The 12,269-nt window shown below is 53.2% G+C and overlaps 1 protein-coding gene across 3 annotated transcripts in view; it reads left to right on the forward strand.

Moving 5' to 3' along the window:
- The window catches only part of PITPNM3 (PITPNM family member 3), an 84,875-nt gene that overhangs the window by 40,166 nt on the left and 32,440 nt on the right, over positions 1-12,269 (forward strand). For all 3 annotated transcript variants that reach the window (XM_037029608.1, XM_037029609.1, XM_037029610.1), the window contains one exon: positions 2,399-2,446. In XM_037029608.1, the coding sequence (XP_036885503.1) occupies positions 2,399-2,446 (48 nt within the window). The remainder of the gene's footprint in view (positions 1-2,398; positions 2,447-12,269) is intronic.

Below are 12,269 nucleotides of genomic sequence, written 5' to 3' on the forward strand. Positions count from 1 at the left end.
GGTGGGCAGGCTGTGCTGTGAGTGCAGATCCAGAGACATGGGTGTGGCCACTTCATGGGGAGGCTTGCCTGTCAGGCTGAGAATTCAATGACGGGGCTGCCCTGGAGTGCTAGGTGTAGAAGGATTGAACTGAGGAAGCCAGAGCAGAGAAATTCAACAGGCCGAAGAAAATGCCAAGGAGGTGAGTATCTGTCGATTACTGCACTTATCTTCCGCTGCGGTGGGTGTGCAAGTCAGAAGGTGTACCTCCCAGGAAGCAATCAGGCAGTCACATCAGGAGCCTTGAAGGTTCCTGTCCTTTGGTGCAGAATTCTCCTTCTGTGGATGTATTTTAAGGAAATAACAGAAAATGCGGAAAGAGCCCCAACCACAAAGAAGTTCAATGAAGCAATAATTATGATGGTGCAATTTTGAAACTTTCCACCAGTGGGTAATTTTAAAGTCAGCAACCCTGCCTGTGTAGCCCAGTGGCTTGGGCATTGTCCTGCAGACCAAAAGGTCACCAGTTTGATTCCGAATCAGGGCACATGCCTGGGTTGCAGGCCAGGTCCCTGGTTGGGGCACATATGCGAGGCAACCAATTAATGTTTCTCCCTTTCTTTCTCCCTGCCTTCCTTTCTCTCTAAAAATAAGTAAATAAAAAATATATTTCAATATTTTATTTATTTAACGTTAGAGGGGAAGGGAAGGAGAGAGGAAGAGAAACATCAATGTTTGGTTGCCTCTTGTGTGTCTCCTGCAGGGAAGTGGCCTGCAACCCAGGCATGTGCCCTGACTGGGAATTGAACCTGTGATTCGCAGGCCCGCGCTCAATCCACTGAGGCACACCAGCCAGGGCAATAAATAAAATATATTTAAAAAATTTAAAGTCAACCATGATGTAGCCACTCCATAACAAATTATGTAGCCACTGGAATGATGTTTTAAATGTTTTGCAATTTATTAGGGAACCATTTATGCTTCAACTTGAAGTACAAAATGTGTATTTTGTGATTCTTCATTGTATACGATGCCTTCCATGAGTCAGCTGTTGATCTATTTTTTGGAAATACAGACATAAATGACACACAGTTCCTGTCTGCGAAGAGCTGATGTGATCTCCGTAGGCCCCAGAGTGCCTACGGAGAAAAGACGGAAGGAATGACACAAAGTGGGATCAGTGGTGGCATTATAAGGGATCTTCCTTATTAATGTTTCTTACTGTTTTCCAAATTTTCACCATGAAGCTTGTATTACTTCATAATTATAGGGAAAAAAAGCTTCCCATTAGAAGGAAGAAGCTATTCTGACACTCCAAGGAGATAGGACTCAGTTCTGTATCTGGGTGTGTGTGTGTGCACCGTGCACAGTGTGCCGCTGCGTATTGGGCTCTGTGTGTGTGCTTCACTCATTAATTCACTCAACAAATGTTGGGAAGCACCGTTCTAGGCCCGGGACATGGCCATGAACGACACAGAAGCACCTTCCACTGTGCAGTCTGTATCTTGTGAAGAGGGCGGGGGGTGTTGAGGAGAGAAGGAGGCAGGCCCACAGCACTGCGTGACTGATTACACGGGGGTGGGCGAAAGAGGGAAAGGGCTGTGGCCAGCTCCTAGGCAGGGGTGGGGTGGGGGTGCGAGTGGTATCTTCGTTCAGGTGGGGCCTGGGCAGAGGGCAGCCCCGGACCCTCCCTGGGGTATGGTGAGAGTGAGCTACCCAGAAGCATCCAGGGTGGATGCCCAGAAGGCAGTGGGGGGTTTGGATCAAAAACTTAGAAGAGAGGGCGGGACTAGAGATGGAGATTTGGCTGTTGTCTGCATGGTTGTGGTGTTCAGTGCCGCCCGTCGGGGGGAGAGTAAGTGTGCAGAGGACAACACCAGGTAAGCAGCTGCTTCCTGAAGGTGGGAAGGAAGGAGGTGGTGGGGAAGGCCGGGGGAAAAAGGCGGCCAGTCCCCACCTCCCCAGGCAATGGAGTCGTGGTGCTATGCTTTTTCTTGCATGAAGAACCAAGAGCTTGTCGTGGCTGGTGTGGCTCAGTTGGTTGGAGTGCCGTCCTGTAACCAAAAGCTTGCGGGTTTGATTTCAGATCAGGACACAGACCTAGGTTTTGGGTTTGATCCCCCATTGGGGTATACATAATCCTGGTCTCGGCACGTAGAGGAGGCAACCAATCAGTGTTTCTCTCTCCCCCTTCCTCTCTAAATGCAATGAAAAAAAAAGAACAGAGAGCTAAAAGAAGAACAAAGAGCTAAGTGTGGTGGGGTGGGACAGGTTATGAGAGGGTGGGAGAGACATTGCCCACCCCCAGCTCGGGGAGTGGGGATGTTGAATGGAGGGGCAGAGGCAGCCACAAGTAGCCTCCCGGTGTCTGGCCAATAGTGATGGGGGTGTCTGCTCATGTTTCTTCCTTTTTCTGCAGGAGAAGGGAGCATGCCGTGCACGTCCAGCATCCTCCAGGAAAAGCAGAGTGAGTTAAACCTGTCCCCAACCCTGGACGTCTTTTCTTCCCTTTGGGTGGATTCTCGTTCCATGGGCCTGGGCCTCTCTATCCACTGAGAGCCTGGGGGCGGTAGGATCTTCACCACTGGGCCTGCAGGCAGGATTGGAGGGCCTGGAGCCTCTCTCTTCCCTAGGAGCTGAGCCCTGTGGAAAAGTACCCACACACTAGGCATCTGTGCGGAAGAGCCAGAGTGAGGGCCTGAGGCCAGTGGCTGGAGGCTGAGCCCAGCAGAGCAGATGGGACCTTGGAAAGCCTCATGGGTTGTTGACATGTGGGTAGAGAGAGGGGAGGACGGGAATGGAGAACAGGCCCTCCTGAGCCTTTGATGCCGTCTCCTTCGGGTGACACAACTACCAGGCACCACAGACGGTGACACTGTGTTGACTGATGTCAGAGGCCCCTCATTTGGGGGTTATGCCAGGGTGAGGTCCTTGCGTCCCATCACTCATCCCCTCCCAAGGCCTTGTCATCCTTCACGTCCGACAGATTTCTCCAGGTTCCTTCTGCCTGTGTTTTCTCAGGGTGACTGGTACAGTATTCATCCAGCAAAGACTTGGTGAAGATGTCCGTTCGCTGGCACAGTAAACTCAGGACGTAGTTCTGGAGGTTTGGGATGAACTTGGTGGGCACCCAGGCAAATGCTTTGTTCTGGGCAGAACTGAGCTTCACGTGAAGCTGGGAGAGGGGTCTGTGTGTGTGTTTGGGAGGAGGGTGTAGGCTCAGAACTTCCCTTACTTCTCTCTCCTATTTTGATCTGTGGTTGTAGCTGTGAGGGTAGAGGAGAGGAACAATAGTTTCCCTTCTGCCTTTGTCAGTTCTTCCAGCTGGACTAATTATGAAATTGACATGAAACAGATGGAAAAGAAAAACTGACCAAATTTATTACATATGTACTCACAGGACATCCTTAAGAATGTGGGACCCCAGGACACATTGGGCAGTTTAGGCTTATATGCTATTGTGGACTAAGGAGAGGGAGGCGGGGTCTGGGACTTTAAAGGGAAGGTAGGCAGTTCTCAGGCAGATGATAATGAGCAAAGGTGTGGTGAACAAATTCTTGAATTCTTTCTGGACCACCCAGAACAGGGGGCCCAGGGACTTCGCTGGTTCCTCCCTGTCTCCCACACTGAGTTCACAATATACTGAGGTGATGGCTCTCTTCCTTTAGGCAGGTTTTCTATTTAAATTCCTTTAGGCAGGTAAGTGGAAGGTAAAAGGCTCTTTTGGATTTTTTGTTTCTTAAGAATAACCAGCTTAAAATAATCAATATCCCAAAAGGCCTATTTTGGGGTGGCAAACCCTGCTTTTTCCTCAGGGGGCTCAGCCCACTCTGCCCGCCCCCTCCCCCAGGTGCAGGCCTTCCCGGAGGCCTTCCTCCCAGCTCTCTGTCCCTCTGGTGCAGGAGGGCTGCCTGCCACGCCAGCCTCCCCGGGCCTGGCTGCAGCGCTGAGTAGGTGCTCAGGCCTCCTAAGGAGCTTTCTTTGTGTCTAAGATCCATTGGTGATTCAAGACAAAGCCCTCAGGGGCTGGAAGGCAGGACTGTGGGTGCCAGGGGCACTGCCCTGGTGTGGGGCACAGGCTGCAAGCACACTGTGTCCTTGTAGGGGGAGCTGTGTTCAAATGTGCAGTGTCCTGGGATTTCAATCCATAGTGGTGACTGAGTGACAAATTGAAGAGATCAGTGCCATTGAAGAAATTTATTATGTACAGTTCCCAAGTGGAGGGGACATGCCCTGCCATGCAGGGCCCCGGGGAAGCATGAGGTTTGGTCCGGAGACGGAAGGAGTGAGGGGAAAACCAGAACTTCTGTTGTGTTTTGCAAAGGAAAGGGAGGTAGGGGAGAGGAAGCTGCTTGGCACTGGCTAGTTGGGGTAACCTTGAGGCTCTGGCCTGCAGGGATGGTTGGTAGTCGGTAATCGTCAGATGCCCGGCCCTGGGGTGACTTAGGGCAGGGCCTTGGCCTGGGAGAGTCAGATGAAGGAAGTGGATCGGTCGGTTTGCATATGAAAGGTGAAGTCCAAGTTTATTGCCTCCAGGCTCCCCTTGGCCAGCTAGGTGTCCCCAAGATGCCAAAAAAACATAAAAAATAAAAAAACGTGGTTAATACAGGGATGCCAGGAAAAGAGCCCAGATAATCTCGCTGGGCCTCTGGGAGCGGCAGCCTCAGCGGGGAAACAGCCGCCGTCCCCACGGGGCCGAGCCACAACTCCGTTTGCCACAGACACGACTGAACTTGACCAGATGTCTGGTGTCTTCTGGAGCTGGCTGAAAAAAAAAAAGCGTGTTTAGGCAGAGGCAAACTGTTTGTGTTTTTTCACCATGGTTACAGATTTTAGCTAGGATTATGTTGCTTAAGGATATTCTTATTTAGTAAAGAGTGATAGGAGCGCGGAAGCATTCCGGAGCCGCGGTGCTCGTTGGAGTCAGCGGTTCCCAGGACAGACCCATTTTCGGCGGTGAACGCCGAGTGCGCTCGTCCGGGAGGGCCGCTTTTTATTCCGCCGGCGAGTCCTGTCTGCAAACTGTACACTCAAAGATTGTCTTCTGTGAAATGATGGTGGTAATTGATGCTGATTTGTTTATTTTTATTCCAAAATTGGTAAAATAAAATTCTGTGACCCTTAATAAAAACAGAGTAACTGCCATGCCTGATGTTCATAATGTGATTTACTCCTTACGATCACATCTCCGTGGACCATCACAATAGTCCCACTTGGTTCTCAAAACCTCACTAAAAACAAGGTGGGAGGTGCTACAAATTGCCCCGCAGGAGTCAGAAAATGCTGGGACTGGATACAATCCGACAGCATTCCGTCTTGGGGCATCTGAGCTTTGCAGGTGTTAGGCTGGGGGTTGAGGCCCGCTCCTTCGTTTACTTGCTGTGACACTTTGGGCAGGTTACCTCTCCTCTCTGAGCCTCAGTCTGCTCTGCTGTGGAAGGCTGACCCTAATGGCTACTTCCTAGATCGGCTGAGGGGGCAGAGGTCATATATGGGGTGCCAAGATCTGCACCGCTCACGGAGGAAGCATTTCATGGTCTCACTTATTATTGGCTTTTGGATGAGACCTGGCAACTGGAACTCCTGGCTCAGGTGTGGGGGTGAATCTCATCACCTCACGGAGCTCGGTCTTTTCTGCACTTGGCTGCTGCTGCGGCTGCTGTCTCCAGGGTCGCTGTCAGAGATGCTTCTTCAGGAGCCTGAGTCCCCAGGGAGCCCTTCTGAGCTGGTCAGAGGAGTTGTGAGTGCCCGGAAGGAGGCCTTCCCCGGGCCATCTGCAGTGGCCTTGGTGGGGGGACGGCCTAGAATCCTCCCTCCTTTGTGGCTGTCAGGTAGTCCCAGCTCTCATCTCGAAGTTGCTTGGGCTTTCTGTTTGAAACCAGAGTGGAGAAATTCTGGGGAGCTGTTGCATGTGGGGGGCTGGGTAGGGGGCAAAGGAGAGAAAGGGCCAGGTGGGGGAGGTCCGGAGACCTGGGTCCCTCCCACTGCTTTGCTGTGCAGCCTCGGCCCCTGCCTATGGCCCACCCCTGTCTGGCTTGTACTTGGAGTCCTTTCTAGCTGCTGTGGTTTTCTAGCGCTGCCTCTGTGTCTCCTGCTTTCCTTGGTCTGCATGTCTTTCTGTCCAGCTCTGATGCTGCTCCACAGCACAGCAAACATTTACAGGGCACTTCCAGCTCACTGCTGCGGTGCTGGGCGCTGCCTCAGTGCTGCGTGCAGGCATTGGAGGAACTCAGCACCTGCTTCTCGAACCCTGCTCCTGTCCCTCCATCCAAAGCAAGTGGTACCATTTTCCACAAAGTCAAACTAGACCTGCGGGGTCGTACTAGACTTCTCCGTCTCTGTCACCTTCCAGAGCCAGATCGAACCCCTGAGAACATCCGTGGTACCTCCAACAGATCTCAGTGCTTCCACCGCGCTCTATTCCCCCATCCCTCCTGTAGTGGAGGCCACTATCTTCTGTCTCCCAGACAGGTTGCATGCTGGCCTCCCTGCCTCCAGTCTCTACCACTCCGGTCCTTCCTCCGGAGTGTCGGAGAGACCTTCACAGGAGTCAGATTTGTCCTTGTGGTCTCCAGCTGCCCCGCCGTGATTGTTCTCCAGGAGAAAATGAATCGGACCCACCTGTTCACTAAGCCACTGGCTCTCCCCCTTGCTGTCCACACTGGCTTCTAGAAGAAGCATGGAGACTCTAAGCACCATTTTCTCGTAAGCTAATTGGGAAGCTTGAGCATTCCATCCATCCCTATGGAGGGGACCCACGCGGCCCCCTTTGCAGCACATTGTAGGAAGGACTTGGGTTTCCAGGATGATTCCTTGGGACCCAGCACAGTGGGCCTTCGCCCTCTCTGGTCCATTCACTGCTGCCTGGGTGGGGAACTGGGCCCTCCCTTCCCTGCTCACTCCTGCCGCATCTCCCGGGGGGCTGAGGGCAGAGCTGCTGCTCAGAGGTGCAGAAGCTCTCCTTCCTGGGCCCCCAGGCCCAGCTCCAGGGAGGAGTGTGACGATCCCTTGAGACGCTTGGCTGCCTCATTCTCCCCTTCCCGTCACAGCAGCCCTACTGTGTGCAGGTCCCTCTGACTTCCACAATGACCTGGGAGCTGGGAAGGGAGGAGAAAAGGAAGACTCGGAGTGAGCAACCTCCTGGGGAGGGTGCGCAGACCCGGTCTCTTCACTCCTCCATCTCCAGACCTTGGTCCCATGCTGGCCTGAGCTCCCATTTTCCTGCAGTTTCTCCTTTCCTTGGCCACCCAGGTACCTGGAGAGGTGCCCCTTTGTCCCCCGTGTCATGCAGGTGCCCAGCTCCACTCCACCCCCAAACACCCTGGGGTCCAGAATGTGCACAGGAAAGTAAGAACTGAAGAGGCTTCTCCCGTCTCACCCCCACTTGATGGGGGGGCTTCCAGGAGAGGGGGACTTACTTTGGGCCAGACCAGCCAGTGTGGAGTATGTGACCCGACATGGGGGGCCCACTCTTGTGCCTGCCAAACGGTTTTCCCAGGGCCAGTGCCTGACTTGGGGGCAGGGGGTGGAGGCAGCAGGCAGCTGCCACAAGTGTGGGAAGGGTGGGCCCAATGGCCAAGGCTGCTAAAGTGGGGTGCTCGGTGGGACTCTGAACTCTCTCTTGTCCCCAGACCAAGACCTGACAATGGTGCAGACTGAGTCCCGACAGTTCCAGACTGAGCCTGGATCTTCATCCCCACCCATGGCTCCCCTTGCTACCAGTGAGGCCCTGATTTTGTCCCAGGCTGTGTCCTGACTCCAGCCCCAGGCCCTGGACTGAGCTCTGCTTCTTGACCAAATTAACTATCAGGCAAACATGTGGTTGTCCCAAGGGAAACAAAGAAGATGGAGGTGCTCAGCATCATCTACCCCATTGTGGGGCTGTGATTCGGCCCCTTGTCCCACTGCCTTCGGTCAGTGACCGGGGCTGTGAGTGTCCAGCCATGGACAGGCTTCCTTCCTGCACACACTCAGCCCTGCGCCTCCCTAGCTGCCCTCACAGGGGTGGTGCGTGGCGCCCCTTGCCCACAGCTGGCCTCCCCGCTCCTCTGCCTGGTAACTGGTGTCTTTTCCCGGCCTGTGTGGGCAGCTTGCTGAGCACAGCTGCAGACGAGCTATATTTAGCCAGCTTTAATGAGCTCAGGATGGCAGACGTCCGCCTTGGGAGCACTTTTCTTGCGTGTGTGCGCGTATGTCTATGCTTGGCACGGCTCGTTCTAGTGTGTATGTGCGTGTGTGCCTGTGCATTGTGCACGTGCATTGGCGTGTATGTCAATGCCTCAGTGCATGCATACACATGAAGGTGCGCGTGTGTCTATGTGAGTTCACCCGTGCAGTGCCTGTGCTCTGCTGGGGACATGTACAGCTTCTGACACTCACAGGGGTGCAGAATGGAAACACATTATTTGTTCATTTATCCATTTGTTTGAAAAGTGTTTAATGAGTATCTTTTCCATGCCAGCACCTTGATAGACTCTGGGAATAAAACACAGCAGAAAGAGCTGTGGCCTTCACTCTCCCAGGTTCTCCTCGGGGTGCCTCCCCCTGGCTAAGCCCAGCCCAAAGCAGGGGAGTCTCTACCTCAGGCCCTCACTGGGCTGGGGGGTGTAGGAGGGTCTGGAGAGGCAAATGGAGATTGTCCTGCACAATCCACTACTCACCCTTTCCTTCATTTTTCTAGACTTCAATTTATAATTTTCTTGCTGGTTATCCATGCAGCTGTGCAGGTGAAACTCCCCACCTGGGATCCCAGGGGCTTCTCAGAGCCCCGGGTTCGTCCTCAGTACCTGCAGGGGGTCAGTGTGTAGGCTCGTGCAGGGGTGTGCCCTTGTGAGCGCCGAGCATCTGGGCCCCAGCCTGGTGGTCCCTTCTGTCCTGGTTTGCAGCTCTTGGGCCAGAGGGCGGCCAGGCCCCCTGGAGTTGTCCGTCCTCCTGGAGTTGCGAGGGCACCCCAAGTTGGGAGGGTGCCCCGCACTGGTCTCTGCCTTCCTCTCAGTCTAGACTGGAAGTAGGGATTTCTTTTCAGCTTGAGAGAATCCCTGTTTCCTCAAATCCGTTCTTCTGGGAATAAAGGTGCTTTTGGAAACAAAAACCAGGGAGCTCTGCCCCAAACCGTCCCAGAGGCAAAGAATCCAGAGCCAGGAGAAAACGGAAATTGATACCTCAGGGAAAAAATCACCCTCCTACATGCGCACTGAAAAAGTTCTGAATTTTAATCTGTCTTTCGGGTAGGTACGCAGGTGCATGGTGTAGCACTGAAAGGAACAAAGGGTGAGGCGCGTGCGCTCCCCTCCCGTCCTCCAGCTCCCCTCGCCTCTCTCCCCGGGAGCAGAGGTTGTGACGAGTTTCTTATAGACCACTCCAGAAATATTCCCTGCGTGCGTGAACATCTCCGTAAATATTCATTTATCTATATTTTTATGTATGTCCCACACAGATGGGAGCAGACGGCGCATTCCCCTTGCTTCCCTCAGATGAAAAACATCGGGGTTATCTTACTATCTCAGTGCACTCAGAGGTGGTGTCTTCGCATCCGTGGCGAGTCTCGCTGCAGTGTGTTCCAGCATCGAGCTCCCCTGTGGGGGAGCACAGGGGTTTGCTTTCTGGCCTTTGTCTACGTTATCAATACAGTGTGGCAATGGTTAGCATTGAACATATGTCATTATGCACGTGGACTTGGACTTGCCGGGCCAAGGGCATTTGGTATTTTGAATGGCATCGTCAACTTGCCCTCCCCAGAGGCTGGACTGGTTCTCACGCTCACCCGCAATGAATGAGGAGGGTTGTTTTCTCACACCCTGGGTAGCGTGGGTTTGATCATCGCTAGTCTGAGAAGTGAAGAAAGGGTGTTTTAGAGTAATTTCAGTGAGCATTCCTCTAGTTAGGGGTTCCAAGGTTGAGTACATCGTCCTGTATATTTAAGAGCCGTTCCAGCCCTTCTCTGGAACCCACATTTGTTTTGAGGGGGTTACTAGGGTGAGAGGGAATGTGTGGGTTGGAGTGGATTATTGTATTTCTTCGCTTTTATTCCAGCTTCCAAGCAGAGCCAGGGTGGGCTTGACAGGGGCCCCCTGGTGGGCAGGCCAAAAGGTCCAAGCAGGTTCTTGTTCCTGATAACAGCCTCTGTCCCTCTGTGCTCCCTACCACTCTGCAGGGCAGGCGGTGGTGTGGAAGCATTTGAAAGGGTGCTGAGAACACCCTTGTCTAATATCCATCTTTGTGGGCAATGCTGCAGGTGGATGAAAGAGCCCTGGACTAGTGACCTGGTTCAAGTCCTTCTTCCTCACCTACATATAGAGAGAAATCAATCGCCTCAGTTTTCTCGTCCGTAAAATGGGAGAGCACTCTGGCCTCTCAGGATGAATGTGAAGATTGCAGAAGACACTGGATGATGATTCAAAACTCAAGACAGGTCTTGGGAGGGCTGCCTTTACTACAGAAGAGTCACCAGACCAGGAGGTGCCAAGCCCTGTGGCACCACAGTGCAGCGTGGGAGGGGTCTTTCCTGCAGCTGGATCCAATCTCTGGACCCTTCAGTGGACCTGATGGAAGGCCGTGCCATTCCTGATCTGAGCTGGCGTCCAGGGGAAGTTGCTCCCTGGAACTCTCCTGATGCTCACTGCAGGTGGCTGGCAGGTTTTCAAGAGGCAGGATCCGGGGCTCAAACCCTGGCAAGGGTCAGGCCTTAGTCTGGGCCAGTGTCTGTGGAGGGCTCATTGACTCACTGGGCTTTTGGCCTCTTAGCCAGGTAAGTCCAGGCTGACCTGACTGGATGTTGACACTGAAAGTGTTAAGGAGCCAGAGGAGGGGCCTCAGTCTCCAGATCCCCAAGCCCAGTTGGAAATTCCTGCCTTACTCTCCCTGCTGAGTGGCAACTTACGTAACTTGCTTGTATAACCTGGTGAAGGAGAACTCCCTGCCTTCTCCAGGCCAGCGTGGGTCACCCCCGGAGCTGTTGTAAACATCTCCTAGGTTGTGTCGAAACTTGGGACTTTCCAGACACCACCCCACACCCATTTATCCTGGCTGTGCTCTGTGCTCCTGTGACCCAAGCAAAGCTCTGCAGGGATTTGCAGGCAGCTACCATGGCCCCGGGAGCCTGCTCTCCTCCAGGCTGGGCCCCCTTCCACACCTTCCTGCCCCGTTACTGGTCTTCACACACTCCCTCGAAGTGGCCTGAGGTGCAGAGCAGAGCAGGAATGTCCCCTCCTTATACAGAACAAAAGTCTCTAGTGCATGCAGCCTTAGAGAGGCTGAGAGGTTCCTCTGGCAGCCCTATTGCCCTGGCTTAGGCTGTCGGCAGCCTTTGGTCACGTGACCAAGGTGTTTGTCATGTGACTTGCCCTTGATCATGTGACCTGAGGCACCTCCTGGGGATCTTTGAGGTGTGCTATATCTGAGTCATCTTGGTGTTTTCAGCCCTGACACAAATTTGGGCAATAATCAGTAGAGTAGGAATTGGCAAGTAATGTTGAGATATTTTTTTTTAGCTCAAACCCAGGATTGTAAGTCACTCAGTGTGTTTCCGTGTATTTGTTCCTCACAGAAGCCTTTCTTTTCCTTTTCACATTCCCTCATTAACCTGTCAGCTCTGAGAGGGCAGGATAATGTCTTGCTTGTAGTGTTCACATGCAGTCAACTAGGGGCTATGCTTGTTAAACATGTTCTTGTCGTCACTGTGACGTGTGTTTGTATCGTGTATTCAATAGATACGCTCATGAAAAGTTTTAACGTGTGTACGAATGTGGGCTCCCTGGAGAAAATTTGGAAATTAGAGACAAGTAGAAAGTTTTAAAAAAGTATCCCCCATGGTCCTATCATTTAGAGAAAACCACTCAGTGAATATTTGGTGTGTTTCCTTCGAATATACAGGCCCAGGCCCCCACCTCTCCACCTAGCTTGCTGGTTTTCACCAGGGGGGTGCTGGGCCACCGTGGAGAAGGGTGATGAGCAAGGCGATGGCTTTGTGGTCGCGCTCTGTGGTAGCTGGGAGGGGCGTGGAGCAGGAGACTGGGGCTCTGCACCCCCAACCTGCTTCAGCCAGAGGCGGTCCACTTTCATCTGACTTGCAGATTGGGCTCCGGAAGAACATTTTATGGGCTCAAAGGTTTCCCTGTTTTGAAAAGGTTTTAAAACAGTCAGACGAGGGCCTGTCCTTTCCCTGCTTCGGGCCATGCTGTCCACGTCCCGTCCTTGCGCCGCCCGATCAGTAACCCGCACCCCCGAGCTGCTGCGAGGGCTGTGTGTTCCCTCCTAGTCTGTCATTCTGCCGGCGTCTCCCTCCTCCCCAG

The sequence above is a fragment of the Sturnira hondurensis genome, unplaced genomic scaffold, assembly GCF_014824575.4.
Source record: "Sturnira hondurensis isolate 20B ecotype Veracruz unplaced genomic scaffold, ASM1482457v3 Scaffold0020374, whole genome shotgun sequence".
Classification (NCBI taxonomy): domain Eukaryota; kingdom Metazoa; phylum Chordata; class Mammalia; order Chiroptera; family Phyllostomidae; genus Sturnira; species Sturnira hondurensis.